Source organism: Schizophyllum commune (assembly GCF_000143185.2).
Source record: "Schizophyllum commune H4-8 unplaced genomic scaffold SCHCOscaffold_2, whole genome shotgun sequence".
Lineage (NCBI taxonomy): Eukaryota > Fungi > Basidiomycota > Agaricomycetes > Agaricales > Schizophyllaceae > Schizophyllum > Schizophyllum commune.
Window position 1 is genome coordinate 3577151 of NW_026089539.1, and position 25792 is coordinate 3602942.

Consider the following 25792-nt stretch of genomic DNA (forward strand, 5'->3'; position numbering starts at 1 on the left):
TTCAAGAGAAGCGCAAGCGAAGTACAAAACGCCGTGTCCGTATGGATGGAGTCGTCAGGCGACTGAGTATTCCATTCGAGCACAGGGATTGCCTGAGTCCACGCTACAGCAGGGAGGTGAGCAAATGCTTGGCTTAAGACAGTGAGGTCGCGCATCGGCATTGTCCTTTCGGAGAGGGACCAGGGGTTCAACAGGCGAGGAGGTGATGAAGCTCTGTCCCCTGAGGCGTGTTGATGCACTCAGTCTACTGCCAACGGGACGTCTGGCCTGAGGGCTCCGGAGGTGTTTGTAGGAGCATATATTCCGTTGCAAGCAGACGTTGGTCTGGGCGCTGTGGGCTTCAGAGTGGCTTTCGTGAAGTCGAACATCGCGTGAGCGGAGGAAAACAGGGCGTGGGAACATTCGGAAGACTCCGCAAGTGTGTCCCGTGCGGGCCGGAATCCGAGCGCTAAGCAGCAACGCGTCCGGCCCGACGCGTCTTGCTCTCGTCGCTGAGCTCCCTCACAAGTACTCTCAGCAAGCACACACACATTCTACGCTCGCTGCACCAGCGAGCTCAAGACCCCCCTCCACCGCATAATCCGTTGTCCGAATCACCATGACAAGCGGCGGAAGCACCGACAGCGTCAAGGCGCTTATGCCCATCTTCTTCATCGTCGCGATCTTCCTGTGCGTAGCCCTTGACGGTTCTTCTTCCGTAAGTGACATTTCTTGACATATGCGGTAGCTCCGCCGCGCTTCTATGGTGCCTCGCGTCGACCTGCATGGGCCCAACCATCATCGAGTTTTTCGGTGACCTCTGGGAGCATGCCGTCCTCAGCGCGAAGGAGTTCACCGGGCTCTCAAGACCAACGCGACTGGACGATGAGGAAGATCTGCTCGAGATGGGCTCGGGCTACCACCGGATCGGGCGGAGTCCCTTCCATTAACCTTTCTGTCGAAACAAAGTGCTGCCAAATAACACCTTCCCGGTGCGCACCCGCCCGACAGCGAAGCTCGTCATACTGCCCGATCTGGACCTCCGCTGTTTGCGCACGCATTCCACTATAAAGGCCCGTGGCGACGCGTCAACAACACCTCCCTCGCTTTCTTCCCGAACTTCCATCTCGCACATTTCTAGACGCCCACATCCTTTTAATCCTTAATTTTACCAACCCGCCTAGTCTACGATGAAGATCCCCTCGAGCTCCTCCATTCTCATCGCCACTCTCGCTGTCTCGTCGTCGGCCGGCAGCCTCGGCGCCCTCGCCGCACCCACCGGCGAAAACCAGCACGGCGGGATGACGCCCAGCTCGTCCTTCCACACCGCCCATACGCGGCATATGTCTTTGAACTCCGCACGCGCGGTGCCGCCAGATGAGCTAGAGCAGAGAACCGAGTTGATGGCCCGCGGACGTGCGTACCAACCATGCTGTGACGCATACACCCACTCACTAACGCCTGTACAGCCCTTCTCGCCGGCCTTCTTGGTCCTCTGGGCCTCGCCGCTCCGGTGTGTGGGATCCTGCGCAAGCTACCCCTCACACCGCTCGCGGATGCGCTATGTGGCAAGGAGGGCACCGCCGGCGCCGCGAGCGTGGAGGACTACGACGATGGGAGCTACGATGCGGAGAGCGACGATCGCCTAGACGAGCTGCGCGCTGCTGTTGCATCTGTGTCGGAAATGATGTCAGCTGCTGGGGTACCGTCCATGCCCTCTCAGCTACCGTCTCCTCCGGTACAACCGCCAGGCCCTTCTCAGCTCCCGCCTGCTCCCGTCAACCCGTCGAACCTCCCTCCGGCGCCCTTGAACCCGTCCAACCTGCCTGTTACTCCGCCGGCACCGCCAGTCAGTCCGTCGAACCTTCCTGTCCAACCGCCTGTCAATCCTTCGGATGCTCCTGTCCAGCCGCCCGTGCCTATACCAGTCGCTGCAGCCTCGGAAGGCTCAGCCTCTGACCAGCCTCCTAGCAAGCGAGCGCGCGCGGCTGACGAGCACCTGGATGCACCTGGGAAGGCCGATGACGAGGGAAACTCCCGTGCGCCGCCGAACACTCCGGTCCCCTCGCACAGTGTACCCATGCACCACCAAGTGGAGTCCGCTGCGCCTTCGAAGCCCGCTAAGGCTCCCGTAGGGTCTGCGACTGCTGAGCATGGCGAAGGTGCCCACAACAAGTCGACCGACGGCTCGCCCGCACGGCCGGAGGAGACTGCCGCACCTGACGCTCAGTGAGCCGTCGCTGCAGTAGCTGCCTAGACCTCCAGATATCTGTACCTGCGATGGGCCATACACTCGGATATCACAGGATTCCATGGACTCTTCGATCTTCTCGTACGACACACATAGGCATATATTATACCTTTTACGATTCCCATATACCGCAGCCTGTATGACTCCTTGATACTCGCTGCTAATGATGGATTTTTGGGAGGAAAATGGCAGGAGTGGACCTTCAAGTCGAACTGCACACGTTGAGCGGGACTTGCGCTTCCACGTGCGCGTCGACATTCGCCCGACGCGTCAATCCTTTTGTTCAACGTTCATCTTTCGTTCCCGCCATTCTGTGCTTCCTGCATTGCCTTTTGTCTCACGGAATCCGAGAACCTTTCTGAGGCGAAATGTCTTGATCGTTCAACAATGAAAGAAGGATCTGAACGCATCACTATCATGACAGCCGGGGGTGCAGCCGGTCTTCTTTAGGAGGCAGCGGACTGGTAGTGCATAAGAGCCCGACGTCGGGCTTCCGATTCTCGTTCTCTCCCTCCACATTCTATATACCCAGCACAGACTATCCACATGTCGTTCAGTAAGCAGATGCTCACCGACAACACCGCCTCAAACGCTTCGCGCAACGCAGATATCGCTGTTTCTCAGTCGGCAGAAGACAGCGCGTCCGTCGACGGCGTACCTCCATCCATGGCGCCGTCCCTTTCCCTTGCCCGGAAGCTCGCCAAGGAGGGAAAGCTAGCTGCGCCCTCCATTACGAAGTCCTCGTCTACTCTATCCCTCTCGCGCATCATGTCCTCGTCCAGCAGCTTCTTCCGCCGCAGCAAGACGGATGCGGAGGCGGAGAAGGCGTCCTCGTCAGCGGTGTCGACGCTCGCGCCCTCTTCTTCGTCATCCTCTTCGTCTTCCTCCGACACCGATCCCGGCGAGCTGAAGACGCATAGCCCGACGTACTATATGACGGAGGCGATCGTTCATCAGGCAGTCGGCGACGAGACACTGGCGGAGCTGGCAGACAAGGAGAACAAGGATATTCAAGCCGCGATCTATAAGGCCCGCCCGATGGCGACGCATGAGCTGGAGTGCGCGCTGCTGTTGATCTGGCGGCAGGCGCGGGAGAGCAAGGTGCGTAATTAGCAGGGTATATGCGTCGATGAGGACGTGGTCTGACGCGCAGCGCAGGTCAACCGCCTCCCGGGCTTTTTTGTAGTTCGCGCGTTCGCGGAGTTCTTGGATAATTTGAAGGCGGATATGGAGCGCATGGACGAGGTCGACCTTGAGGATATGGGGGATACGATAGGGAAGGTCCTCGGGTACGTATATGTCTTCGACTATATGTGCTTCGGAACTCCTGACCTCTTTTCTAGCTTCTACATGGACGTCTATTCCTTCTTCAAGACCGAGAATGAGCGTTCGCTCGTCCTGCGCATAATCAATGACAATATTGCCGCGGCGCGGCTCAGTAATTTCCTGGACCTCCTGCTCAGGGCTGGAGAGATTATACGAGTACGTTTTCTTCGTTCCGTGTGCCTGACAGGCCACTGATACACTTTACAGACCGCCATAGACATGATGTGCCATAGGTACCTCATGGAAATCCAGCCGCCGAAGCGCGACCCTCTTCCGGCGTCTCTGTCCATCCCTGACTTGGACTCTGAAGAAGACGGTAGCGCGACGCCCGAGCTGAACCCCTCCCAGTCGATGGATGGCGCGGCGGACGGCGCGCTCAGCCCACCCGGCCTGACCTCCTCCATGTCCATGCCTGCCCGCCCGCGCCCCCCACCCACCGTCCTCGGCGCCCAGCGCCCCATCACCTACCGCGGCACCCCAGCCTCCAAGCCCGCCCTCCAGGACGCGCACTCCCTCCGCGACGTGGCCGCGCACAATATGAATGTCGCCTGGGTCGGCCACGCGCACCCCGTGCGCTTGCGCTACCCGTCCATCACGCCCGCGCAGTACGATAAAGTGAAGAACGCGATGCGGAAGGAGTACGGGGAGATGGAGCTGCAGTCGCAGTTGACGCATTTGCGGTTCTTCATGTTGGGGGCGACGCGGGTGATCAATTATAAGGTGGTGGAGTTTTTGAGGGATGAGGGGTCGCATATTCCGAAGGCGCTGAGGGTGTTGGAGATGAAGAAGTAGGGCGATGTCAGGCGGTCGGTGGGTCCTGGACTTCCACTATATACCACTTTTTTGTTCGCGCACATTCTGAGGCGTCAGAATCCGCTTCCTTGTGTGTATCATAGGTGACAGGAGATAACGACCCTGAAAGAGACCTTGCACAATGAAGATACTATTCCACAGGCTCATCCGAGGCTTCTCGGGGCAGCGAGTCGCTGGGTAAAGATGCTGTTCAACGTACGGCGGCAAGTGCCGGGTGGGATCTGCGTGACGGCGTGTCGTGACTCGAGACCGTTTCTTTCCTCCTGCGACCATGGCCCCAGCAATAACGCTTTCAAACCTGCCACAGGACATCATTCACCACTGCCTGTCTTGGTCTGTCTGTCCCTGAGATGTTGTCGCCCTTCGGTTGGTACGAAGGTCACTGCAATCAATGCGCCCTAATCGAACGTTGCCGTTTAGACATGCAAAGCCCGCGCTGATGCTAGCTTGAACAGAGGGATGTGGCTGAATGTGCTTTCAGAGAGTCTACTTCGCAACTGAGACGATGCCCCGGCGGTGGGGAAGCGGCCGTCAGTAGTCTAGAAGCCTTTTCCGGGCACTGCTGCGTTACGAGTGTAGACTCTGACCATGTTGTCGTGTTGGATAACCTAATTTGAGACATTTAGTGTAGATACTGCCCCGGTTACCTGCTATGCGGTAGTCTCCGACTGATTGAAGCCTCAACGTCGAACGTGCACCGAGGACAAGGATCGTCGATATTTGGCTAGCGACACACCCACGCTCTTACTCAATCACAGCAGACCATCGGCCGGTTAGCTCAGTTGGTTAGAGCGTGGTGCTAATAACGCCAAGGTCGCGGGTTCGACCCCCGTACGGGCCATTTTCTCATTGCGTCGTTTTTGTCATCGCTTTCGCGATTTCTGAGGAATCTTATGCAGGATAACACTGTCCATCCATTAGACGCTTGCCGCTACGTCGCATTCCATTGTAACAGATGTACATGAGCTTCTATATGATGCACGAAGTAGCGCCTACGAGTATGGTCCCAACGCGCGCTGCAGGTCCGCAAAGATCAGAGGTGCGCGTACAAATGTCCGGGTCGAATCTGTCATTATAGAAAGGAAAGGTGTGGTGGAGAGGGCAAAGGAGAATAAAGATACACTGTGATGGTAGGGACAAAGGCAGCGGATCGGGATGAATGTGCGTGTAGTGATCACCCGACCTCACATAATTACGCAGTCCTTGCCATCCTTGCCCTTCCCAACCGACGCGCTGTCCCCTTCTGAGCGGTGCAGTACGCTCCCGGGACCACCTGGTTGGTAGACTGGCTGACTTGAGCCCTTCAGACGTTGCGCCGCACGCTTGTCGCCCTGCTCGGCCGCCTTCTTGTACCACGCCAATGCTCTGAAAGACGTAAGCTCGAGAACACGTTCAAGTGCGCAAAGACGTACTGCTGCATGTCCGCTGGCGTGCCGATGCCGACCTCGAGGAAATACCCGACGGCGTACATGGCCTTCCCCAACCCAGCTTCCGCGGCCTTCTTTGCCCACAGGAAAGCCTCCGTGTCCGACTGGGGCAGTACTCCGGGCGATCCGACGAGATACCATGCTGTCAGCGCAAAGCACGCATCGCGATGATTCTGTTGTGCGGCGATATTCTTAAAGGAGTCGGTCAGTCGGCGTGCGGAGCGCTGAGGCTATACGCACATAGTAATGTATTGAGAGCGCCGGGTCCTGTGGGCAGCCCATCTTGCCATACTCGTAGCACTCGCCGAGGCGATAGGCGCTGGGAGCGTAGCCGAGCTCCGCGGCCTGAGCGAGCAGCTCGGTCGAGTACTCGTAGTCGACGAAGACGACGTTTTCGATGCCGCGCTCATGAAGGAGGGCGAGCTCGTGAAGGGCGTGGGGGAACTCGGCGGTGGCGTGTTCGGCGCTGCGTTTGAGCCATTTGACACCCTCTCTTGGGCTGCGGCTGAGCCCAAGCTCGCCGTTGAGCTCTGCAATGCCGAGTCGGTATAATGCTCCTGGGTGGGAGGCCATTGCGGCTTTGCGATAGAATTGGACAGCTTTAGCGGACTCGCGGCGGCATCCCCAGCCGTTCTCGCAGCAGGTGCCGGCGCGGTAGGCCGCATCCGGGTGTCCATGCTTCGCAGCGAGGACGAATAGCGGATAGGCGCGGTCGAAGTCCTGCTTGTTGCGGACGGTGCCGATGCCGTTCGCATAGCAGTCGGCCAGGAAGTACTGGGAAGCTGGGTGTCCGCGATCGGCAAGGCGCTTGAGCAAGCCAAGCGCCTCCTTGATGAGGTCCTCGCGCTTCTCCTGCGCCTTCTCGTACTCCAGCAGGTTTCCACCAGTAGGATTGGGCATGGGGAGGGATTTGCTTGCGTCGATCATGAAGACGGCGAACTCGAACTGCAGATCAGGGTCCTGCGTCTTCTTCGCGTTCGCGCGGTACAGCTCGAGTGTGCGCTCGTGAGAGAGAAGCGCGGCCTGGTTGCCGGGTTTGAGATGGGAATGGTCGAGTAGCGGGCCTTGCGGCGGGGACGGCGCGCGCACGGACTGGTTCGCGGTCGACCGCGCGAGGCCGCCTGCGATGCTGGCCGCGCTCGGCGCTGCGTAGCCGGGATCATACATGGAGGGTGTGCCCTGGTGCTCGGGGGTGCCGTTGTAGAAATCATCAGCCTCGTCGTCCTGCTCTGGCGGCTGTTCCTCATCGTAGCCGTCCTGCCCGTTAAAAGGCTCGGGTGCGGGTACGCCTCGTCTTGAGCGCACGGACCCATCGTTCATCGGGGAGGACATGGCTGGCGACCCTCTGGGCATCGACATGCGGTACTCGGGGTCGACGTCGCGGGATGTCGACTGGCGGGGCTGAGGCGGCTGCTGCGCAAGCATCACGGGCGGGTAAAGTGAGCGCGGATATCAAGAAGAAAAAGGGTGTATAACGTGTGTGGTGGCGGTCGCCGTCTGGTCCGTCAGCTGGCTCGGAACGCCAGCGCCGTGCTCGTCGTCGTGGCCGTCGTCGGGAATGCGCGGTTGACGGTTGACGTCGTCGTAAAGACAGGCACCGACGCCACATATTCTCGGCAACCCTGAGGTTCACACGCCTTTGTCATGTTCGCGCTTTTTCTTCTAAAAGTAGCCTCGAGGCTTGAGCAAACCTGTGCCATCCAGAACGGTCATTTTGCCCAGTGAATGTTCGCTGCAAGGGACAGGGAACGTCTATCACCTCCATCAGACTTTACTTATCTTCCAGCGTGCTGTAGCGCGGCGCGAGAAGGCCGTGAATAGTGTGAGCACGTCGAAATCGAAGTTCGGTGAATTGCTTCCTCTATACACATTTTCAGCGGCCTCGAATGCGCGTAATTACGCCCGCATAACAGCGTTCAAGTTGACCAACTCCGTGAATTTATACGTTTGTAATCCCTTTCTGACTAGCCCTCGCGCATATCATCATATTTGTGGCACCAAGTAGGCGACAGTCTAGAAGGAGAGGGTGAGCGAGCTAGTAGCGGAGCCGTGTGGAAACTGACATCCACGATATTTTGGCAGAGGCTGTTGAACCCGAGGCCTGAAACCTGGTGGTGTCGACTGCAGAGCGCACATCTGCCTTCAACCACCCAACATCCCTCGTATGCGGCTGATATCTGCGTTCGTAACGTGCTTGCAGAGGTCCGCATCTAGTCTCTGCAACTTCCCGCCAGAGCGCGTAGACCTCGCGCGCGCCAGGCCGGCGAGGCTCGAGCCGGCAACATTCTCGCAGTTATACACCCGCAGATAGGTCAGGTGGGGCGCCAACGTCCTATCCTGCGCCAGAGCGTCCACAAAGCCGTTGGTGACAAGGAGATCCCCGAGGCCCAGCTCGACGAGCGCAGGCATCTTGCGGAGGGCATCGCACAGCGCGCCCTTCGATATCGGCGTTTCGTTGAGGTCGAGGGTGCGCAGCGACGGCGTCCGCTCGACGAAGCGGACGAAATCGGTCCCAAAGTGCTTCATATAGCCGCTCATCGCCAGCTCCGCGTCGAGGTAGCAGTGCATCTTGAGGGTATGCAGCGCGGGCAGTTGCAGCTGCTTCAGCGCAAAGGCAATCCCAACCCATCGCTGGATGCCGATATCGAGATACTCGAGCTCGGTCAGCGAGGCGGGCAACATCTCCGGTTGTAGCGGGTCACCATAATCCCACCTTGCGCGGGAGAAGTCGGACCAGGTAGCAGATAACATGCCCTGCTTGATAATGTGCGTCGAGTGACGATAGGGGATACGCTTGTCGGTTGTGCGCAGCTCCTTCAGTCGCGGGCAACGAGGCAGGACTTTGACCAGGAATTCGACGTTCAACATCTTCTCGTGCAGAGTAAGGCTATCGAGCTTCTCCCGGCTGACTCCAGGAGGGGGAATGAGACCTTCCAGATGGAGAGAGCGGACGACGGCAGCGTTACCGACCATCACGTTCTCCAATTCCCCCGCAACTGTACGGTTGTCGGCTTGGTCCCTAATGTCGGAACTTTCCGTCTTGCCTGTTCAGGATCGAACCTGCACAGGCCCTGGACAGGTAAATTGACTTCGTCAAAACCCATGTTAGGAGATAATTAACTACACAGCCGTGTAGCTACTTTTCTTGGGATTCCAATGATACCATTTTCATGCGGATACGATACCTGGGTGCCGACTTATAGGGCACCGAAATTCAGCTGAGATCGCCTCCAGGGTCCTCCAGGACCTGGTCAGGATCGAGTCTCTGCACAGCCCCTGCACAGCCCCTGACCAGGTCCGACGGGTTTTTCCGACAAAGGATCCAGGCAGTAAAGTGCACGTCAACTTGAGGAGGATTGGGCAATTCGGAAAGGCGTTGCAGTACGGTGTTGAGCATGTCGAGAGATAGTTCAGGGCTCTCTCCAGAGACCGAGATTGCTCGTAGACGAGAACCATGCTGGAATCGCCCGTCAGTTCGAACATGACCTCTGATCGCGCCTCAAGAACGGACCTTCCTAATTTCTGACGCGACCTTTCCTATGCGCAGAGCACGACTGGGTAGATCGCAGAACTCGATATGAAGTTCGAATGGGTTGTCGCCCATGCGTTGCAGCCATAGGTCGAGAGGTCGAGCAAGCCTCAATCCAGGCAAATCGACGTCATCGTCTGCGTCTTCGCCTTCAGTAGCTGGAGGCGGGGGCCCAATCTTGGACTCGTAGAAGGTGACCGGGGCCAGGTGCACGCGCGTCCACGCCTGCGGTAAGGAGAGCACAATAGCGCGCAGCCTATGGCAGGTCTCGCTCAGCACCCATGGTATGCCCATGTCAACGGCGACAGCGAACAGAACGATGGCCGTGAGTGTCTCCGTGGGCAGAGACATGAGCATCGTGGACTCCGACATGATTGCGGGCCCGGAAACTTGGGCCAGTGAAGGACGAAGACAAGCCGCGTAGTCGACGAACTGCGCGTTGGGCGTGCTATTCGCGCGCTTCCTTGTTCCCAATGGGGCTGGGTGACATTGTGACGTCATGTCGTGCTCGTTGTCCAACCAGCTGCTGGTATGAGTATCATATATGTGTACCACCATGACCAGTTTACAGATCGCTGGCTATCTAATTCGGTTCTATAGGGTCAGAAATAGTTCTTAAATCAGGGGCAACGACGAAGGCTCGAAAGTAGGTGCGTAGCTGCCTGAGAAGATATCAGAACAATGAACAAGTGGACAGGCTGTGGTGAGTACCTTCATCTTCAATGGTCTAGTATCCTTCGCATGCGTTCCAGATCCGTGCACGCAACGTTCTTGCAGAGGTGCACACTGATTCTGCGCAACATTCCGCCTGCACGAACGGACCGCGCGAGGGCTAGCCGCATGAAGCTCGAGCCAGTGACGTTGTCGCACTTGCGCACCCGCAGATGGGCCAAGTTCGGCGCCAACGCCGCATCTTTTGCCAGCGCGTCCACCACTCCACCAGTGACGAGGATATCCTCGAGACCCAGGTCGACGAGCACGGGCATTGAGCAGAGGGCTACGCATAGCGTGTCCTTGGAGATTGGGGCAGAGTCAAGATCGACGACACGCAGATGCGGCGTACGCTCGACGAACTGAGCGAAAGCGGGTCCGACTTGGCGCATTCGATCGTCTTCGAACATGCTGGGGATACTGAAGCGCAATTTCAGTGTGCGCAGCGCGGGCATATGCATTCCTAGTAGGAGGATTGCTTCGGGGCAAGTCTGCCAGACATCCAGGTACTCCATCGCGGGAAGAGTGACGAGCGCCAGGGCATCAGGTGGGATCTCGTCACCATAAGACCAGTTCGTGAAGCCGATGGAAGAATATCTGGACTGCTGCTTCCATACATTGCGATAATGGACATATGCGTAACTCCCAGGGTGCAATCGCTTGAGACGCGGGCAATGGGGCAAGACACACTGCAGGAACTTTGTGTCGATTGCCAACCCGGCCAGGTCTTCAAGCTTGTCACGAAAGGTCCCAGGGGGCGGCACCAATCCCTCCAGACGGATCGAGTTGATAACACTTGCGTGAGCTGTTGCCATTTTCTCCAGTCCGTTCACGACGTCTCGTGGGCCAGTTTTCGACCAAAAGACGTCAGCCTTGAACTGCACGTCGACTTGGGGTTTATGAGGAAGAGAATCCACGCGCTCTAGGACTATCGCCAGAAGCTCAAGAGCGACGGACGGACTCTCTCCATCTAGGGCTATTCCACGTAGGCGAGAGCCATGCTTCGATACCTTGGTCAGAATCCCAGAATTCGCGAGGAACATAGAACTCACATTGCGCATTTCGCGCGCCACGGTAATCATGCGATCAGGGCGACTAGGCAAGTCGCAGAGCCTGATACTGAGATGAAAGTGGCGCTGGCCGTTACGTTCCAACCATAGGGCGAGAGGGCGCGGGGTCTTGACTTCTGAGTCCGCCTCATCAGAGTCATGATCTGCATCGTCCGCGTCCTTTGATTTGAGGCTCGGTGCCAGCTGATTGAAAGTGGTGGGAGGCAAGTACACATGTGTCCACGCCTCCGGCACAGAGAGCGCGACAGCACGGAGCCTACGGCAGGTCTCGCTGAGTACCCAAGGCACGTCAGGGTCCACGAAATTGGCCTGTATGAGGATATACGCTAGAATCTCTGTGGGGAGGTCGAGGACCTCCAGCGTTTGCGGCATGCTGATCAGCCCATGGGAAGTGAGAACAAGGCGCAGCGTATCATTGTACCGAAAGAGGCAAGCAGCAGACGATCGATCCCAATTAGGCCGGCCATCTGATGAGTTCAAGGCGTCGCGATCGACATCTCATGTCGTCCTCCACGTTGACCAAGCCAGACTTCTCAGCACCAGTCCATTGTCCTGCGCAGAGAGTCATCGGAAAAGGTGGAAGGAATCCTATTGCCCCAGCCAGATGCCGTTTAACCGAAGCCATCAATCTGACGTACGGGCGCTTACGCAAAGGACGCGCGCCCTGCAGACGCCTTGGTCATTGTCGTGGGTCGCGTAGGGATAAAACCCTGGAAGTGACGCCCCTTGCACCCACAATACCCGCCTATATTCCTCCAGCCTCCCCAGTACATCCTCCTCCACCATGTCTGACAAGAAGACCGACCAGAAGAAGAAGACCGTTGTGATCGTCGGCTCTGGCGTTGGTTCGCAGGTCGCCACCGGCCTCGCGAAGACGCTCGACCCCTCGCGCTACTCCATCGTCCTCATCAACCCCCGCCCCTTCCACATCCTCCTCCCCGCCACCGTCCGCATGCTCACCACCTCTACGGACGAGCTCGAGAAGACGGCGCTCGTGCCGCTCGACAAGCTCTTCCCGAACGGAGTTGGCTCCGTGAAGCAGGGCAAGGTCGTCGGAGTCGAGGCGGACAAGAAGGAGGTCGTGCTTGCGGACGGCGAGCGCGTCGCGTATGATGTTCTCGTGCTCGGAACAGGTTCCATTTGGCCGGAGGAGTTCAACTTCCCGGAGGAGCCGGACCGTATCCCCGACCACCTTGCGCACTGGCGCGGGCAGATCAAGGAGGCGAAGAGCGTTACAATCGTTGGCGGCGGCGCGGTAGGTGTCGAGTTTGCCGGCGAGATCAAGGAGTTTTACCCTGTGAGTGTGCTTTTCCCTGGAACTCGACTGGCTTTGCCTGACTTCCGCTACAGAAGACGAAGGTCACCATCGTGCATGGGCAGGAGGCCCTCCTTAACTCGACTTACCCGACCAAGTTCCGCAAGGCGTTTGAGTCGCGGCTGACAGCGAAGGGCGTCGAGATCATCTATAACGACTTGGTCGAGGATATCCCCTCCGGCTCCGTCACCTCAATCACCACCAAGAAGGGCAAGACTATTGAAACCGACCTCATCGTAAGTGCTACCTTCGCCTTTTCACTCAACCCCCTGCTCACTCACCCTTCCAGATTCCCGCCTTCGGTGGCAAGCCGAACACCTCTTTCCTCCCCGCGGACTTCCTCAACCAGGCGAACTACGTCAAGGTTCGCCCGACACTGCAGACCGCCGCGCACGACGACATCTTTGCCGCGGGCGACATCATCGACTGGGCAGAGCAGAAGCAGGCTGCGAAGAACGCCGCGCACGCTGCCGTCGTCGCGAAGAACGTCAAGGCCGTGCTCGAGGGCCGCAAGCCGACCGCGGTGTACAAGGGCAGCTACGAGCTTATCCTCGTCACGGTTGGGAAGGAACGTCATGCCACATTTTACAGAACATCCTAGCTGACTAATTCACCAGACCGGCGGCGCTGCCTACTTCGGCGTCCTCTGGGGTCTTGTCTTTGGCGACTGGTTCGCGCGCATGCTCAAGAGCAAGGACTTGATGGTGCCCATGTCCCGCGGTTTCTACAACTACAAGTAATTTATCCGATCCTCGTGGTATATAATTCATGTCTCGTGGTACTTTCATAGCAGGTTCGCCTGGAGCTTGTAGCACTTTCCTTATCCTCTTGGTCCTCTTGTGTACGGTCATGCATTGTCTTTTTAGTAATTGCGATCCTATTTGATACCATTCTGAGATATCTGACGCTGTGTGGTTCAATGTCGGGGGCGACCAGCTTGAATTCGAACTGTGACTGTCACAACATAACGTACCATGTTCAACTTCGGAGCCGCGAGGACCCAACCCGTGCGCATTGCCAGACGCACATATGCAGTCCTACAAATTATACTCCGGGCATCGTGTCCTTCTGCTCCGCTACTATACCACATAATATACATTTCCTTGTAGATTCATCGTCAGCACGACGCAGCCTGACCCTTACGCTGCGATCTTGATCAACAACTTTCCGGTGGTCTTGCCGGTCGTCAGCTCCGTCTGCGCCTCGCGGACGCCCTCAGACGAGAATGGGTACTCTTTGAAGATGTTGATCTTGAGGACGCCCTGTTGGACGTAGTCCCAGACCTTGTTGGTGTAGTAGAGCTTCTCTTCTGGCGTGAAGACGTAGTTGTTCATGCTGGGGAATTGAGGTAAGCAATGAGGATAAAGAAAGTGCGAAGAGAAGACTCACGTCGGACGAAGCAGCTTGATATTCTTGGCAGCGAGACGAAGGGGGGAAACGGGCGGGATAGCGCCAGACGCATTGCCCACGCCGACCAAGGTACCCTTTCGCCTGAGTGCGGCCAGGGAGGTCTCGAAGCTGCACAGCGCATCAGCTTACGAACTCTCATACCATGGTCAGACACTCACGTATCCTTCCCCACACCATCGAACACCGCATGCACGCCCTCCCCATTCGTAATCTCCAGCACCCTCTGCAGCGTATCCTCGCTCTTGTACAAGATCATATGGTCCGCGCCATGCTCCTTCGCGATCGCCGCCTTCGCCGCCGTCGACGTCGTCCCAATCACTGTCGCGCCCAGATGCCTGATCAGCTGTACAAGGAGTAGCCCGAGGCCGCCTGCGGCAGTGTGCACGAGGACGATGTCGCCCTTCTGTACGGGGTAGGCTTCCTCGACGAAGGAGACGGCGGTGAGGGCCTGGAGGAGGGCGGCCGCCGCCAGCTTGGTGTCGATGCTCTCGGGGACGGGGTAGGCGTTGGTCCAGGGGATGGAGATGTAGGTGGCGTGCGCGCCGAGGGCGTCCTGGGTTGAAGGGATTAGAGGGAATGTGTGCAAGGACGGATAGGACGTACTGTGCCGATTTTGCTACCGACTGCGAAGTTGAACTTCTTGAAGGCGGGGTCGTTGAGGACTTTCTCGTCTGTGGGGAGTTGGACGATGGTTCCGGTGGCTTCCTTGCCAATGGGGGCGGGGAAGGACTTGAGCGGGTAGAGGCCTTGACTGGTGGGATTATCGTCAGTACATAGCGTCTGTGCGAACGGCGATGTGTTCACCGGAAGTAGGTATCAATGAAGTTGACACCTCCCCACTCAACCTAAATCCATCTGTGAGCGCGATCATCGGGGGACGGGGGAACACCGCACGCACCTTCACCACAATATGGTTGGGCTCGACCTTGGGGAACGGCAACGTAACCTTCTCCAACAGCTTGATACCTCCAGTCTGTACATCTTCATGAGCGCCCTCCCTGATCTCCCCCCTCATCACCTCACCTTCGGGATGGCGATGGTTTCGATGGTCTCGGGGAGCGTCATGGCGGTCGTGTACAGGCGAATGCACGTCGTGTAGCGGGGTACGGAACGTGGGAGGGCAGCGAGCGCGGTTCTTATGGGGAATCCTCCTTTGAGTAAGCTCATTCGTTGCTGACAAGCTCGTCGTGCACCGTGACCTGTCTGCGAAGGTCGTCGACGCTAAGTATGGCGACATTGACGCGCGCGCGGATCGCGGTCCGTGAAGCCGCGATGCCGGGGCGATCGGCGCGCGCCGCCGCCGCGTCTCTTGTCCTCAACCACCACGGCCGCGGCTGTCTGCCTTGCTTGCTCTTCCCTTTCCAACGATTCCGAAGATGTAATCCTCGCTTTCCTTGCAAAACTACTTGTTTGTCTCGTCACGATGTAAGCTAATCTGCAACCTCTACGCCGTGACCTTGGGCACAACGAGCGTCCCAACGAAGGCAGAGATAGCCTGCTCCGCTTGCGCGTCTCCCATCCCTAGCTTGTCGACAACGTGGTTGATCATCCAGAAGATGCAGCGGACTATGTGATAGTCGCGCTCCAGGCTTCCACTCGCGTACGTGCAGTTCGTCTCCTATGGGTAGGTCAGAACAAATCAGCCTTGGAGATTTTCACGACGCACTACATGAGATGCAAAGTATCCTCCCAAGGTGACGGGCCCCCGGATATCGTCGGCGCCCCAAATTGATTGCGCCTGTGGCCCGATAAGGAAGCGTGCTGGCCAATGATCTTGATATCTCTTTCGAAAAAGCGACTGTGGCAAGCGGTGAGCGTTGGAGTCGGATGCGTGAGCAGTGAAAACTCACCAGACCCTTCGATTCAGAAGTTTCGCACAGAAAATGGGCCAGCCCCGCTATGAATATCATCCAGTAGCGCTTGGGTCTCACGTGTGCCCTGGACACGACAGTGCTGGGATCGAAGTGGACCATACCGTCCAGCTGGTCGTAGCTGTGAGCGTTGAAAAGCCGGTGCATATGCGCATAGTCGAGGCCCGCTTCTCGGAACCACGCCTCGATGAGCGACTGGGTTCGGTTGTCGAGAAACGCGTACGAGGACGAGTTGGAGTGGACGTGTCGCGAAGGGACTTGCTCGTGAACACGATAATAGGCCTCCCAGAACGTTGTTGCCAGAGTATAGAGCATCAGAGTGAATTCTCTCGCCTCGGGTAGGTATTCCTTGAAGAAGCCAGACTCCACAACAGCCTTCGAGAAACAAAGCCAGTCGTGGTTGATCGCGAGGAACCATGGAGCGAGATGCACATTGATGTCGTGTTCGGGCCTGATTCCTGCAGCTACCACCTTATTGTACTTTTTTCTGAAATAATCAATCCAAGCTCGGAAGACGGCGGCATCGCGGAGGACGTTGGGGCTGCCGATGACCAAGCGGTTAGGAGGGAATTTCGTGAGGTTCGGAACCAGGGTGCGCTTCATGTTGAGATTTGAGGATACAGCGAGTGTGAGGGCGAGGACGAGTTGATCACTGTGCAGCAATCGACCAGGATCGACCTCCTTATATGGCCGGAGAGTTGATATGAATTAGGGGCCTTATGGCCGATATCTGCACAAAGCCACAGCTGGTTCGTCACCGACATAGCGCATACTTGCCTATTCCAGTAGACGACACAGTGCAAAGTGATTGGCCGCGTTCGTTGGTCCGACGACGCTCTCCTTTGTCCGGCATACTGCCACTGCGGAGGCAAAGTTGAACATTGTTGTTCGGCTATCACCGACGGAGGCGTTTGTCACCTACCGAGATCCACGTGCGCAAACCTGGCCTGCCTCTTCCTTTCATCTTACTTGGAGGTGGCCATCTGTCCGCGCGTCACGATAGAGTCCACGACAAATTTGAGCGGTGGCCATGTCGGACGATGAAAGGCTTCCGCAGGAGCTCAAAGAAGCGGTCCTACACCAACTGTACGCCGCCGGCGATATCCAGTCGTTGGCGTCTTGCGCGCTGGCTCACCGATCGCTCTATTCGGCCAGCCAAATTTATCTCTTTCGTGATATCTCTCTCCATGGACCACTGTCCGCTACTCGTCTGCTCCGATCTCTGGTAGAAAATCCCCGCCTCGGTGAGCACGTGCGTGTGCTCGGTGTCGAGGATTCGGACGAGATACAATGGATCGTTGAGTTTGAGGAGATCGCCGGAATATTCAACAGCGTTCGCGCCATCCAGGAGCTATACTTCCACCCATTTCCTGTTGCATACGGCTTGCTCCCATATACACTACGTGGCGCGCTACTGAGGGCGATCTCCCGGTCTTCGATGCGGGTATTCAGCCTTGCATGTGTCATAAACCTGCCTTGGATCATTTTCGCCGACATGCCTCGACTTTGGGATCTACGGCTATCAGACGTTCACTTCCACGAGGAGGGCATCGAGTTCATTGACTGGTCGAGCTCCCCGATCCGGTTATATGACCTCACCCTGGACGTGAATGGAATATTTTTTGATAACTTCGTGGAGTGTACTGTACCTACGTGTATGGAGGCAACCGTCCCACGTCACAACCCCTTGGTTGCGTTGCCCATGTCACAGGTCACAACGACTTTGGGGGCCGGAGATCCTTCCAAAAAAGGTAATTTTCGGTCGAAATTCCCATTTTTGGCGGCCCGGCTGACGCCGGGCCGCTTCCAGGGCCTCTGGTTGCCTCCCTTGCGGAATGTCACACCTGAGGGGCGGTTGCTTCCATACACGTAGGTACAGTATTCGCAGGGGACGTGGCCAGATATTCTCGGTCGATCGTCTTCGTAGCTTGAGCCTGCTCATGTACGGTATGCGATGGCAAGTCGGCATCCCTGACTTGATCGCTCCATGCGCAAATACCTTGGAAAGCTTAGAATTAGGGTGCTCTATGTCAGGTGAGGCGTCATCTATGCACTGAGATGGTCGTGCAGCACGCTGACCGCGCTCCCCGAAGCGGATGAACCCGAAGACTGGAATCTACATATTCCTCTTCCTCGGCTGAGACTGCTGGCCCTCCGCCACGTTTCGATTACGCGCTTCGACTCGAGGCACTGGGTTTGGCTCTCCCGCTTGCTTGCCGATGCACCGAACGTCACGCATATCGCCGTGGAGGTCCAGCGGCCGATCCCTCGACTGTTCTGCTTGACCGTCTTGATTGAACGGCTGGCAAAAGTGCTAGTCGGCAATCACGCTACCCCCTCTCTTAAATCACTCAGGATCATATCCCGGAGCCTACATGACGCGTCGTATGAATATGATCAGCAGGATCTGGAGGATCTGGAATGGACGCTGGATGTCTTCCGATCAAACGCCGTGGATGTGAAGATTACCAGGTCGTTGTGTGAGTCCGCATTGACTTCAGCTGTTCTGAATTCGTCTGATGTCCTCTTAAGCGCATGGCCTCGTCCAACCACCGCTGCTCTCCCTAGATCTACTGAACGAGTAACTATGATTGTCTCTTGATTCGCTGCCTGAAATGAGTATTTCTCAGCAGGAGGTAGATTGGGCTTCTGAATCTGTACTCGCGATAGAGGCGATTATCTCAATTCCCTTGCGACGTGCTGTATGGCCAATTTCTCATTGGTGGTTTACGCTTCGGCTATTGCCGACGGACACGCAATGCAGACCACGTGCGTGAAACCGGCTTGACTTTTCCTCTCATCTGGCCAAATTCTTCAGGCTGGCCGGAGGCTTGCACTCATTGAACCGTGCTCTCCGTAAACCCTCTACATGTCAGAGAATGAAAGGCTTCCGCAGGAGCTCAAGGATGCGATCGTTGGCTGCATATACGCTTCTGGCGACACTCGGTCATTGGCGACCTGCGCGCTCGCTCACAGGTCCCTCTGCCAAACGAGCCAGATCCTCCTCTTCCGCGACGTAACAATACGCGGACCCGCCTCCGCCTCATGTCTGCTTCGCACACTGCAAGATCGTCCTCACCTCGGCGCCTACGTGCATAGCCTCTGCGTGGAGGAGCTCGAGCGCGGCAATCAGTGGATCTATCGAGATGAATCACTCGCCGGGATACTCGACAAGACGCCCGAAGTGCGGGAGCTGTACCTCCACCCCTCCTCCGTATACTATGGCGCGCTCACCGAAGAGACGCGCGTCGCCCTCTCGAAGGCGATAGTGCGGCCCTCATTGCGTACGCTCAGTCTCGCGTGCATCATCGCCCTCCCCATGATATTCTTCAAGCACCTCTCGCATATACGCGATCTGCGTTTGTCCTGGATGCTATTGCAGGACGTGGTGGTCCCGCAAACTTCGGCGCCGGTTGAACTGACCGATCTCACGTTGTCCCTGAGCGGGTCGAACTTCATGATATTCTCGCTATTCTGCTGGAGGGAGAGCAACCACATGTTCGGGATCGATAATCTGCGGAGCTTGCGCCTCGAGATAGACTCGAGCCATGGGTGGCAGGAAGATGCCGCTGACATCGTGATGCATTGCTCAAAGACGCTGCAAAGTCTTGAACTCGCGTGCCTGGGAAGCAGTGAGCAAAACCGTTGCCGACCTTGGCCTGTTCGTACTAAACGCCACGATAGTGGACTTCCTCATCCGGCATATGCACATTCGGGGCAAACTTCCTCGCCTGAGGCTGCTCGCCCTACGTGACATCAGCATGACCTACATCGATACCTTCGGCAGTCTTGACTGGCTGCAACAACTCCTCGCCCTTACCCCTGGCGTCACCGACATTGCCATTCAAGTAACGATGAACAGGCATCCGCTTTCTCTCCTATCTAGGATACTTGCGCCAGTGAGAGGTATTCTCACTGGCGACAACGCACCCAGCACACTTCGGTCTATCAGCTTTACTCTCTCGGGATGCCACCCGTTCGAGGAGGACAAGTTGAAGGATCTGGGCGACTTGAAGCGAGGCGTACTAGCTCCACTGGCGGAGAAGGTAGATGTGACGATTGGGCCTACGTTCAGTGAGTACATTTCATGCACTTTTTGGTTGATGACCATTGATCGCTACACTCTTAGCATATCGTGACGTGGAACCGCCATTGCTATCTCTTGACCTTTTAGATGAGTGATGATTGGGTTCTCTTATAACAATTTGATGTATGCACGCTGCGCGTTGCCAAAATTCCTGTCGAGTTCTCGCGAGTACGGGGCCAGGATGTATATTGACCGGTCTTGTAGACTGCGTCAGGACAGTCTGTCTCTTTCTCATTACCATGCCAGACTGCCTTCGTCGCCTCCGTGGCCGGCTTACTAGGTCGAGGGTCACATGTTGGTCCGTCGTATTGAAGTTCGGCTATCGCCGAACGGCGCGTGCTGACTTGCCGGACCCGCGCAGAGCCCGCTTGCCTCCTCGCATCATCTCATACTCTACGAGCATTAAGCTATCGCGTCGAGCAGCTCGCGGCCTCCGACGCATCATGTCAAAAGAGGCGAAACTCCCTCATGAGCTCTTAGACGGCATCCTGGGCCATCTATACGCCGATCGCGATATCCCATCGCTGGCGACCTGCGCGCTTGCTCATAGGTCTCTCTACTACATAAGTCAGGCGCTCCTCTTCCGTGATATCCTTGTGGAGGATGTCAACACTGCTGTATGCCTTGGCCACGCTCTACGAGACTATCCACATCTCCGCGCTTACGTGCACGTCCTTCGTTTCGTGGAAACATTCGATGGTCCGTGGGTGTGGGAGAAGGAAGTGCTTGCTGGGATCCTTGACAGGGCTCAGCGTGTGGAAGAACTGCATATACATGCAACATACCCTAAAATCACCAAGCTTAACAGGGAAACGCATACTGCTTTTATAGAGGCGACGGCGCGCCCATCGCTGCGTTCCGTGACGATTGGCCTTACCATCATTTCCCCACATTCAACGGCAAGCCTAGCGCTTCCTCCTCAATTGCGCGACCTACGCCTAAGCTGGACGCTCCCTGACAGCTGGGAAGGACAGCATATCCAGCAGCCGGCTGGACTCGCGAGCCTTACCGTGTTCTTGAAGGGCACTGACTTCCTGCGGTTTTTCACAAATGAAAAGTGCTTGCTCACGGATAGTCGTCTGCGCAGCCTCCGACTGAATGTATACATAGTCAGCCAACGAGATCGCGCCGAAGCATGGCATTCCCGGGTAGCAGCCTTCAATATGGTCTCTCGGTGCGCAGACTCGCTGCAGAGCTTGGAGCTCGGTTGCAGGATGGAAGGTGTGGGATTCACTGCGTTTTTCACCTTGCGTCTAAACGAACAACTTCCTAGTCCGCGCGCTCTTCCCAGGGATGAAGGAGAAGGCGATCTCGCTGCCTCAACTGCGTCTTCTCGCCTTGCGCGACGTAGACCTGCTTCTGAGAGGCGCAGATCAAAGGACTGCTTTATCAACGCTGCTTGCGCTTATTTTCACTATTGCGCCCAATGTCACGCACGTAGCCATCCACTTCGACCCACAGCTGCGTCTTGTCACATCCGCTTCCATACTGGCGCAGTTAGCGGACTTACTTGACGGCGAGCACGCACCCCGTGCGCTCAGGTCAGTCAAAGTGCTTGTCCTCAACGCAGGATCAGCGGTATACTCCTGCCTGGAGAGACCGCAGGGACTCGTGAAGGCTTTGTCGATGAAGAAGGTGGATATCGAGATTGAGCCGTCCAAGCGTGAGTTCACAATACGCGTCCGGGATCTTGGACTAACGCGCTTCCTCTCCTACAGCGCGCTCGGTTGGCGAAGTCCACCCCCCTTTATTGCCCTTGAGCCTTATCGACGAGGCGGAGTATTAGTTGGTCGATGTTCTCGCATAAGTCCGAAGGTCTACTCACAGCCGCATCCATCCATATCTCGGGCGAGTACGGGCTCGAATGACATCGAATGGTGGATCATCCCACTCCCCCGCCCGAGTCGCAGACTGCCAGTGGCGCGTCGAACAATAGACGGCCCGGCGGTCGCGCCAGACCTTCGAACGTTCGCTCGGTGCCCCTGCGACACAATGGAGAGCTTGCATCATCCGTACCTTTCGAATTCCCGTTCCGCAGGCACCTTCATGCGCCCCGAACTTTAGAATTCCCGTTTGTTTGGCTCGAATTCCCGTTTGTTTGGTCCTGAATTCCCGTTTGTTTGGTCGCAATTCCCGTTTGTTTGGCCGGTTGCCGCTTCCTATTCCCGTTCCGCAGAGGCTCTATTCCCGTTCGTTGCTCCGAATTCCCGTTCGTGCCACCTGCTCGCGCTGGTCGTTGCCGTCATGAGGGTGTTGGCGGTGCCTAGGGTGTCCGCGCCGATGGCGAGACACGGTCGCTGGTGCCACTGGGGCTCGGGCTTTCCCTGGCTGCTCTGCGGAGGCTGCCTATCTAGCGCATCTCGAGTCGCTATAGCCAGTCGCTCATTGGCGTACACCGAGCGGTGGCGCGCGGACCGCGTTGCGGGGACCCGTGGGGAGGGCGGGGCCGGTATAGAAATATAGAGTCGGGTAGCGTAGACCATGATCGATGGTGCGCCCGCCGATGGGTACCTCGGCGCGGCGGCTTGCGTGCGCCGTTTCTCGAGCACTCTCGAGTGAGCTGTGAGGGGGAGCACATGTACGGTGACGCGCGCGGGGTCGGCTGACTTGCCTTTTCGGGGCATGGGTGGCGGCTGGATGTGATCCGGGCGATCGATGGTGCGGAGACGGACCATTGGGACTCTGACTTATAAAAGTGCGACAGTATGCAGTCGGCCCGCTCAGAAACCCCCCACGCCAACGAACAAATGGCTGCTACTCCTCTCAAGGTGCGCGCCCAATGCTATCCTTCTCGTCGCTGGCGCTGACGAGCCCCGCAGAATGTACTAGTGTCCGGCGGTGCGGGCTACATTGGTGCGTGGCGCGCTTATCCATGGCTGCTGCGGTCGCTCACTCTTTCCCCTAGGCTCGCATGTCGTCTATGTCCTGCAGAAGACGCGCCGGTACAAGGTCATCTCCATCGACAACTACCACAACTCCCACCCCGAGGCGTACAGACGCCTTGAGAAGATCGCGCGCGACGAATTGCCCCCAAACCCCAGCGCGCAGGACCTTGACTCTACCAAGATCGACTACTACGAGGCGGACCTCACGAATGAGGCCGCCGTGCGCAAGGTCTTTGAGAAGTATGGGAAGGGCGGCATATGGGGCGTGATCCACATCGCTGTACGCAGCACCCTACCCCTTCGCGTCTCACTGCATGCTAACCGCGACCCCAGGCCTGGAAGGCAGTAGGCGAGTCAACCGAGATCCCGCTCACGTACTATCACAACAATGTCGCCGGCACGATCAACCTCATGCGCCTCATGGACGAGTTTGACTGCACGCGCATTGTCTACTCCTCCTCTGCCACTGTCTATGGCATTCCTCCCGACATCCCGATTCCCGAAACCACCCGCATGCAAGCGCTCAGCCCCTATGGCAACACCAAGATCGTCTGCGAGAACATCATCAAGGACGTTTGTGCTGCGGAGCCGAAGCGTTGGCAGGCGCTATCACTCCGTTACTTCAAGTGAGCGATCAATCCCTTGACCCTTCACACAACCACTGACAGCTTCCCAGCCCCGGTGGCGCACATCCCTCTGGCTTGATCGGCGAAGACCCTGTCGGCAAGCCTCTTAACCTCCTCCCCATCCTCGCCCAGATGGCCGTCGGTCGTCTTCCGCCCGTGCTCCAGGTCTTTGGCGACGACTATCCGACCGAGGACGGCACCTGTGTCCGCGACTACATCCACGTCGTCGACCTCGCCGCTGGCCATCAGCTCGCGCTCGACGCCCTCTCAGAGGGCTCTACCGTCTTCCCGCCCAACGCCGAGATCCGCTACAAGGAGTACAACCTCGGCAAGGGCCACGGCATGAGCGTGTACCAGATGGTCGAGGCGATGCGCAAGGCGACGGGCTTCGACTACAAGACGGAGGTCATCGGCAGGCGGCGCGGCGACGTGCCCAACCTGACCGCGGACCCCACGCTCGCGGAGAAGGAGCTCGGGTTCAAGGCGCCGCAGTCGCTCGAGACGATGTGCCGCGACCTCTGGAACTGGCAGAGCAAGAATCCGAACGGGTACGCGGACGCGGCGGAGAAGGAGGCGCAGCAGTGAGCGCCATCAGCGCATCAGACCGCAGCGGCGGCGAGGCGCGCCTGCTGGCAGTCGCTGCGATGGATTACGGAAAAGGACAGGAAGAAGACAAACATGTTGGCCGCTCACCATGAGGGCCTTGTAGGACACTAATATTCCTCCATCTTTTCTCTCCTCTTTCCTACTACTCTAGGTAGAGCTGGCACTCCTCTCGAGTGCCCAGCTCTTACCACACATCACTAGTATATGGTTGCTCTTTATTACGAACTGAATGTCAATGATGTATGATAGACGCGCAGTCCGATGAGCTACACTGGCAGTGGACGTAGAGCCGTGTGTAGAAACGTAGATGGTTGACATAATTTATTCTATGTATCATCCTGTCGCTTGTGATGCATGCGCGCGATGAGCAAGGCAACCTTATTCGATGTACGTTTGCTTGACTCCACCTGACGATGCTGGACTGAAAACTTCAACCGTGACAGTCACACATGTAGTTTCGCCGTAGACATCTTGCCCAGCGCACGATTCAACAAGCCCAAACACTGACAGTGATAGGGTGAGGCGCATCCATAGTTTGAGTGTTTGCACGAGATCAATTGCCTGCACGTAAGTCTGCAACGGAACTGCTCGCTCGACTATCCTGGTAGGACAGCTCGATGAACGCAGATACCGCATGAACTGCCCAAAATTCGTCGCTGCTGATCTTGGAGAGGGTCTTATAGATGACGTGGAAGATGTTCTGCATGAAGAGCGTCGTCGGGTTTTCGTCCATATCGAGGTTCGCCGTCCTTTGCATCACTCGCTTCTGCAGGATGGTCAATCCATCATGGACTGATATGCTTGCGACGGCTACACACCTTCAAGACGTCGATTGCCCAGGTTCCGCCGAAGGTGACGGGGTCACGGATCAGTTCAGACATGTCTGTCTGCACCATGAATGCGAAGTCGGGCCAGAAGGAGAAGCGCACCATCGCCCCAGGTATCTGCAGGTAGGATGCGGTTGGCTGTGCAGCTAGCTCAGTCACGTCTTAAAGAATATTGCTGGTCCACTCACCCTTGATTCACCATTGCTCGACAGATGTTGCATCAGACCCGCGAGCAAGATATTCCAGTAGTGTTTAGCGTCTTGAGCAGTGGCGAATACGATACCCCAGTCAGGCGGAATCGCATTGGTGCTCTGCCCCTCGAATACAGAGCGGAGCCCATCAAAGTCCATGTCATGAGCTGCGAACCATTCCCTAACGCGTCTGTGGTGAGTCGTGGGCAGATTCTTGACCGACTTCGGCTTGCTGAATCCCTCAACATTCGTGTAGTAGCGGAGCCAGAAGTTCGCGAAGGCTTCGGAGAACCTGTGCACTTCGACCTTGTAGAACGCGTCTTCCAGATTGTACGGCAGACTGAAGTCAAAGTGGACGACTGCGCAGAAGGCGTGCCACTCGGCCGTGAGGACGAAGACTGTGTACGCGTCGTGGTCGGTGAGGCCGAGCTGGTCGAGCTGGGCGAGGGCAGGGCGGAAGAGGTAGCGCATCCACTCGTTGTAGACGGCGGCTTCTCTGCCGAGCGTCTTGAGGTCCTCGTTGGCGGAGGCGGGCAGCTCAGAGGAGGAGGACGGGGATGACTGGGGGAAGACGCGGAAGGCGTATCTGGAGCGAGGACGGCGAACCTGGAAGGGCTCGGGGTGGCATACGACCATGGCGAGAAGGGGGGAGGTAGATGGGGGAGGGTGATTATAGCATGGGACACTTACCTATATATGGGCCCGAGCCTGCCAGTGGTCTTTGCACCGGCGTGGGTAGTTATGGCCATGGCGCCTGCTTGGGCCAGAACATGCGTCGGGTCGGCGCCACGATCATGACCACGGTACAGCAGCACATACTCATTGAATTCGAGCACCAAAAGACATAAGATGCGCGCCTTCAACCGTG

The 25792-nt window shown here is 57.2% G+C and overlaps 14 protein-coding genes and 1 non-coding gene across 15 annotated transcripts; 9 read left to right on the plus strand and 6 right to left on the minus strand.

Annotated features, from left to right (window-relative positions):
• The first annotated feature begins 481 nt into the window (after nt 1-481).
• Nucleotides 482-1049, plus strand: SCHCODRAFT_02175470 (uncharacterized protein). The gene is made up of 2 exons (XM_003038343.3): nt 482-669; nt 728-1049. The coding sequence occupies exons 1-2, from the start codon at nt 599-601 to the stop codon at nt 927-929; spliced, it is 273 nt and encodes a 90-aa protein (XP_003038389.1). The 5' UTR covers nt 482-598; the 3' UTR covers nt 930-1049.
• A 120-nt stretch (nt 1050-1169) lies between these two features.
• Nucleotides 1170-2212, plus strand: SCHCODRAFT_02697331 (uncharacterized protein; the record flags this gene model as incomplete). The annotated part of the gene is made up of 2 exons (XM_003038342.2): nt 1170-1395; nt 1449-2212. The coding sequence occupies 2 exons, from the start codon at nt 1170-1172 to the stop codon at nt 2210-2212; spliced, it is 990 nt and encodes a 329-aa protein (XP_003038388.1).
• A 300-nt stretch (nt 2213-2512) lies between these two features.
• Nucleotides 2513-4514, plus strand: SCHCODRAFT_02567776 (uncharacterized protein). Its single transcript, XM_003038341.3, has 4 exons — nt 2513-3331; nt 3389-3519; nt 3574-3712; nt 3764-4514. Exons 1-4 carry the CDS (start codon nt 2777-2779, stop codon nt 4346-4348), a joined length of 1410 nt encoding a protein of 469 aa, XP_003038387.1. The 5' UTR covers nt 2513-2776; the 3' UTR covers nt 4349-4514.
• Nucleotides 4515-5136: 622 nt separating this feature from the next.
• SCHCODRAFT_t33 lies at nt 5137-5210 on the plus strand. The gene has a single exon. It is a non-coding gene; the product is annotated as a tRNA-Ile (tRNA).
• Nucleotides 5211-5263: 53 nt separating this feature from the next.
• SCHCODRAFT_02613324 (HCP-like protein) lies at nt 5264-7524 on the minus strand. Its single transcript, XM_003036983.2, has 3 exons — nt 6037-7524; nt 5782-5987; nt 5264-5734 (listed from the first exon to the last, which is right to left on the minus strand). The coding sequence occupies exons 1-3, from the start codon at nt 7219-7221 to the stop codon at nt 5554-5556; spliced, it is 1572 nt and encodes a 523-aa protein (XP_003037029.2). The 5' UTR covers nt 7222-7524; the 3' UTR covers nt 5264-5553.
• Nucleotides 7525-7938: 414 nt separating this feature from the next.
• On the minus strand, nt 7939-11478 carry SCHCODRAFT_02663698 (uncharacterized protein; the record flags this gene model as incomplete). Its single annotated transcript, XM_003036982.1, has 5 exons — nt 7939-8835; nt 9308-9851; nt 10148-10633; nt 10727-11037; nt 11089-11478. The coding sequence occupies 5 exons, from the start codon at nt 11476-11478 to the stop codon at nt 7939-7941; spliced, it is 2628 nt and encodes an 875-aa protein (XP_003037028.1).
• A 580-nt stretch (nt 11479-12058) lies between these two features.
• Nucleotides 12059-13161, plus strand: SCHCODRAFT_02490227 (FAD/NAD(P)-binding domain-containing protein; the record flags this gene model as incomplete). The annotated part of the gene is made up of 4 exons (XM_003038340.1): nt 12059-12403; nt 12457-12657; nt 12711-12980; nt 13039-13161. 4 exons carry the CDS (start codon nt 12059-12061, stop codon nt 13159-13161), a joined length of 939 nt encoding a protein of 312 aa, XP_003038386.1.
• Nucleotides 13162-13560: 399 nt separating this feature from the next.
• Nucleotides 13561-14896, minus strand: SCHCODRAFT_02487296 (NAD(P)-binding protein; the record flags this gene model as incomplete). Its single annotated transcript, XM_003036981.1, has 7 exons — nt 13561-13756; nt 13811-13939; nt 13990-14384; nt 14435-14582; nt 14636-14676; nt 14730-14804; nt 14855-14896. The coding sequence occupies 7 exons, from the start codon at nt 14894-14896 to the stop codon at nt 13561-13563; spliced, it is 1026 nt and encodes a 341-aa protein (XP_003037027.1).
• A 379-nt stretch (nt 14897-15275) lies between these two features.
• Nucleotides 15276-16305, minus strand: SCHCODRAFT_02567793 (uncharacterized protein; the record flags this gene model as incomplete). Its single annotated transcript, XM_003036980.2, has 3 exons — nt 15276-15449; nt 15498-15629; nt 15682-16305. The coding sequence occupies 3 exons, from the start codon at nt 16303-16305 to the stop codon at nt 15276-15278; spliced, it is 930 nt and encodes a 309-aa protein (XP_003037026.1).
• A 427-nt stretch (nt 16306-16732) lies between these two features.
• SCHCODRAFT_01163110 (uncharacterized protein) lies at nt 16733-18418 on the plus strand (the record flags this gene model as incomplete). The annotated part of the gene is made up of 6 exons (XM_003038339.3): nt 16733-17355; nt 17414-17453; nt 17513-17571; nt 17630-17722; nt 17773-18182; nt 18235-18418. 6 exons carry the CDS (start codon nt 16733-16735, stop codon nt 18285-18287), a joined length of 1278 nt encoding a protein of 425 aa, XP_003038385.1. The 3' UTR covers nt 18288-18418.
• A 50-nt stretch (nt 18419-18468) lies between these two features.
• On the plus strand, nt 18469-20179 carry SCHCODRAFT_02613342 (uncharacterized protein). Its single transcript, XM_050344590.1, has 3 exons — nt 18469-19334; nt 19387-19776; nt 19832-20179. The coding sequence occupies exons 1-3, from the start codon at nt 18572-18574 to the stop codon at nt 19882-19884; spliced, it is 1206 nt and encodes a 401-aa protein (XP_050202501.1). The 5' UTR covers nt 18469-18571; the 3' UTR covers nt 19885-20179.
• On the plus strand, nt 20150-21830 carry SCHCODRAFT_02613345 (uncharacterized protein). Its single transcript, XM_050344591.1, has 4 exons — nt 20150-21010; nt 21063-21452; nt 21508-21746; nt 21804-21830. Exons 1-3 carry the CDS (start codon nt 20233-20235, stop codon nt 21573-21575), a joined length of 1236 nt encoding a protein of 411 aa, XP_050202502.1. The 5' UTR covers nt 20150-20232; the 3' UTR covers nt 21576-21746; nt 21804-21830.
• A 70-nt stretch (nt 21831-21900) lies between these two features.
• Nucleotides 21901-22422, minus strand: SCHCODRAFT_01341629 (uncharacterized protein). Its single transcript, XM_003036979.3, has one exon. It carries the CDS (start codon nt 22411-22413, stop codon nt 21949-21951), a length of 465 nt encoding a protein of 154 aa, XP_003037025.1. The 5' UTR covers nt 22414-22422; the 3' UTR covers nt 21901-21948.
• Nucleotides 22423-22536: 114 nt separating this feature from the next.
• SCHCODRAFT_02487620 (UDP-glucose 4-epimerase) lies at nt 22537-23885 on the plus strand (the record flags this gene model as incomplete). Its single annotated transcript, XM_003038338.2, has 5 exons — nt 22537-22557; nt 22609-22642; nt 22695-22954; nt 23008-23300; nt 23351-23885. The coding sequence occupies 5 exons, from the start codon at nt 22537-22539 to the stop codon at nt 23883-23885; spliced, it is 1143 nt and encodes a 380-aa protein (XP_003038384.1).
• A 574-nt stretch (nt 23886-24459) lies between these two features.
• Nucleotides 24460-25560, minus strand: SCHCODRAFT_02488510 (uncharacterized protein; the record flags this gene model as incomplete). The annotated part of the gene is made up of 3 exons (XM_003036978.2): nt 24460-24672; nt 24725-24871; nt 24922-25560. 3 exons carry the CDS (start codon nt 25558-25560, stop codon nt 24460-24462), a joined length of 999 nt encoding a protein of 332 aa, XP_003037024.1.
• Between the last annotated feature and the right edge of the window lie 232 nt (nt 25561-25792).

Coding starts and splice junctions, on each gene's coding strand:
- SCHCODRAFT_02175470 (XM_003038343.3), top strand. CDS start 599: ATGACAAGCGGCGGAAGCACCGACAGCGTCAAGGCGCTTATGCCCATC. Junction 670..727: donor TTCATCGTCGCGATCTTCCT/GTGCGTAGCCCT, acceptor CATATGCGGTAG/CTCCGCCGCGCTTCTATGGT.
- SCHCODRAFT_02567776 (XM_003038341.3), top strand. CDS start 2,777: ATGTCGTTCAGTAAGCAGATGCTCACCGACAACACCGCCTCAAACGCT. Junction 3,520..3,573: donor ACGATAGGGAAGGTCCTCGG/GTACGTATATGT, acceptor CCTCTTTTCTAG/CTTCTACATGGACGTCTATT. Junction 3,713..3,763: donor GGGCTGGAGAGATTATACGA/GTACGTTTTCTT, acceptor TACACTTTACAG/ACCGCCATAGACATGATGTG.
- SCHCODRAFT_02613324 (XM_003036983.2), bottom strand. CDS start 7,221: ATGCTTGCGCAGCAGCCGCCTCAGCCCCGCCAGTCGACATCCCGCGAC. Junction 5,988..6,036: donor CGCTCTCAATACATTACTAT/GTGCGTATAGCC, acceptor GACTCCTTTAAG/AATATCGCCGCACAACAGAA. Junction 5,735..5,781: donor ACGCCAGCGGACATGCAGCA/GTACGTCTTTGC, acceptor TACGTCTTTCAG/AGCATTGGCGTGGTACAAGA.
- SCHCODRAFT_02613342 (XM_050344590.1), top strand. CDS start 18,572: ATGTCAGAGAATGAAAGGCTTCCGCAGGAGCTCAAGGATGCGATCGTT. Junction 19,335..19,386: donor ACTCGCGTGCCTGGGAAGCA/GTGAGCAAAACC, acceptor ACGCCACGATAG/TGGACTTCCTCATCCGGCAT. Junction 19,777..19,831: donor GACGATTGGGCCTACGTTCA/GTGAGTACATTT, acceptor CTACACTCTTAG/CATATCGTGACGTGGAACCG.
- SCHCODRAFT_02613345 (XM_050344591.1), top strand. CDS start 20,233: ATGTCAAAAGAGGCGAAACTCCCTCATGAGCTCTTAGACGGCATCCTG. Junction 21,011..21,062: donor GCTCGGTTGCAGGATGGAAG/GTGTGGGATTCA, acceptor ACAACTTCCTAG/TCCGCGCGCTCTTCCCAGGG. Junction 21,453..21,507: donor CGAGATTGAGCCGTCCAAGC/GTGAGTTCACAA, acceptor CCTCTCCTACAG/CGCGCTCGGTTGGCGAAGTC.
- SCHCODRAFT_01341629 (XM_003036979.3), bottom strand. CDS start 22,413: ATGCCCCGAAAAGGCAAGTCAGCCGACCCCGCGCGCGTCACCGTACAT.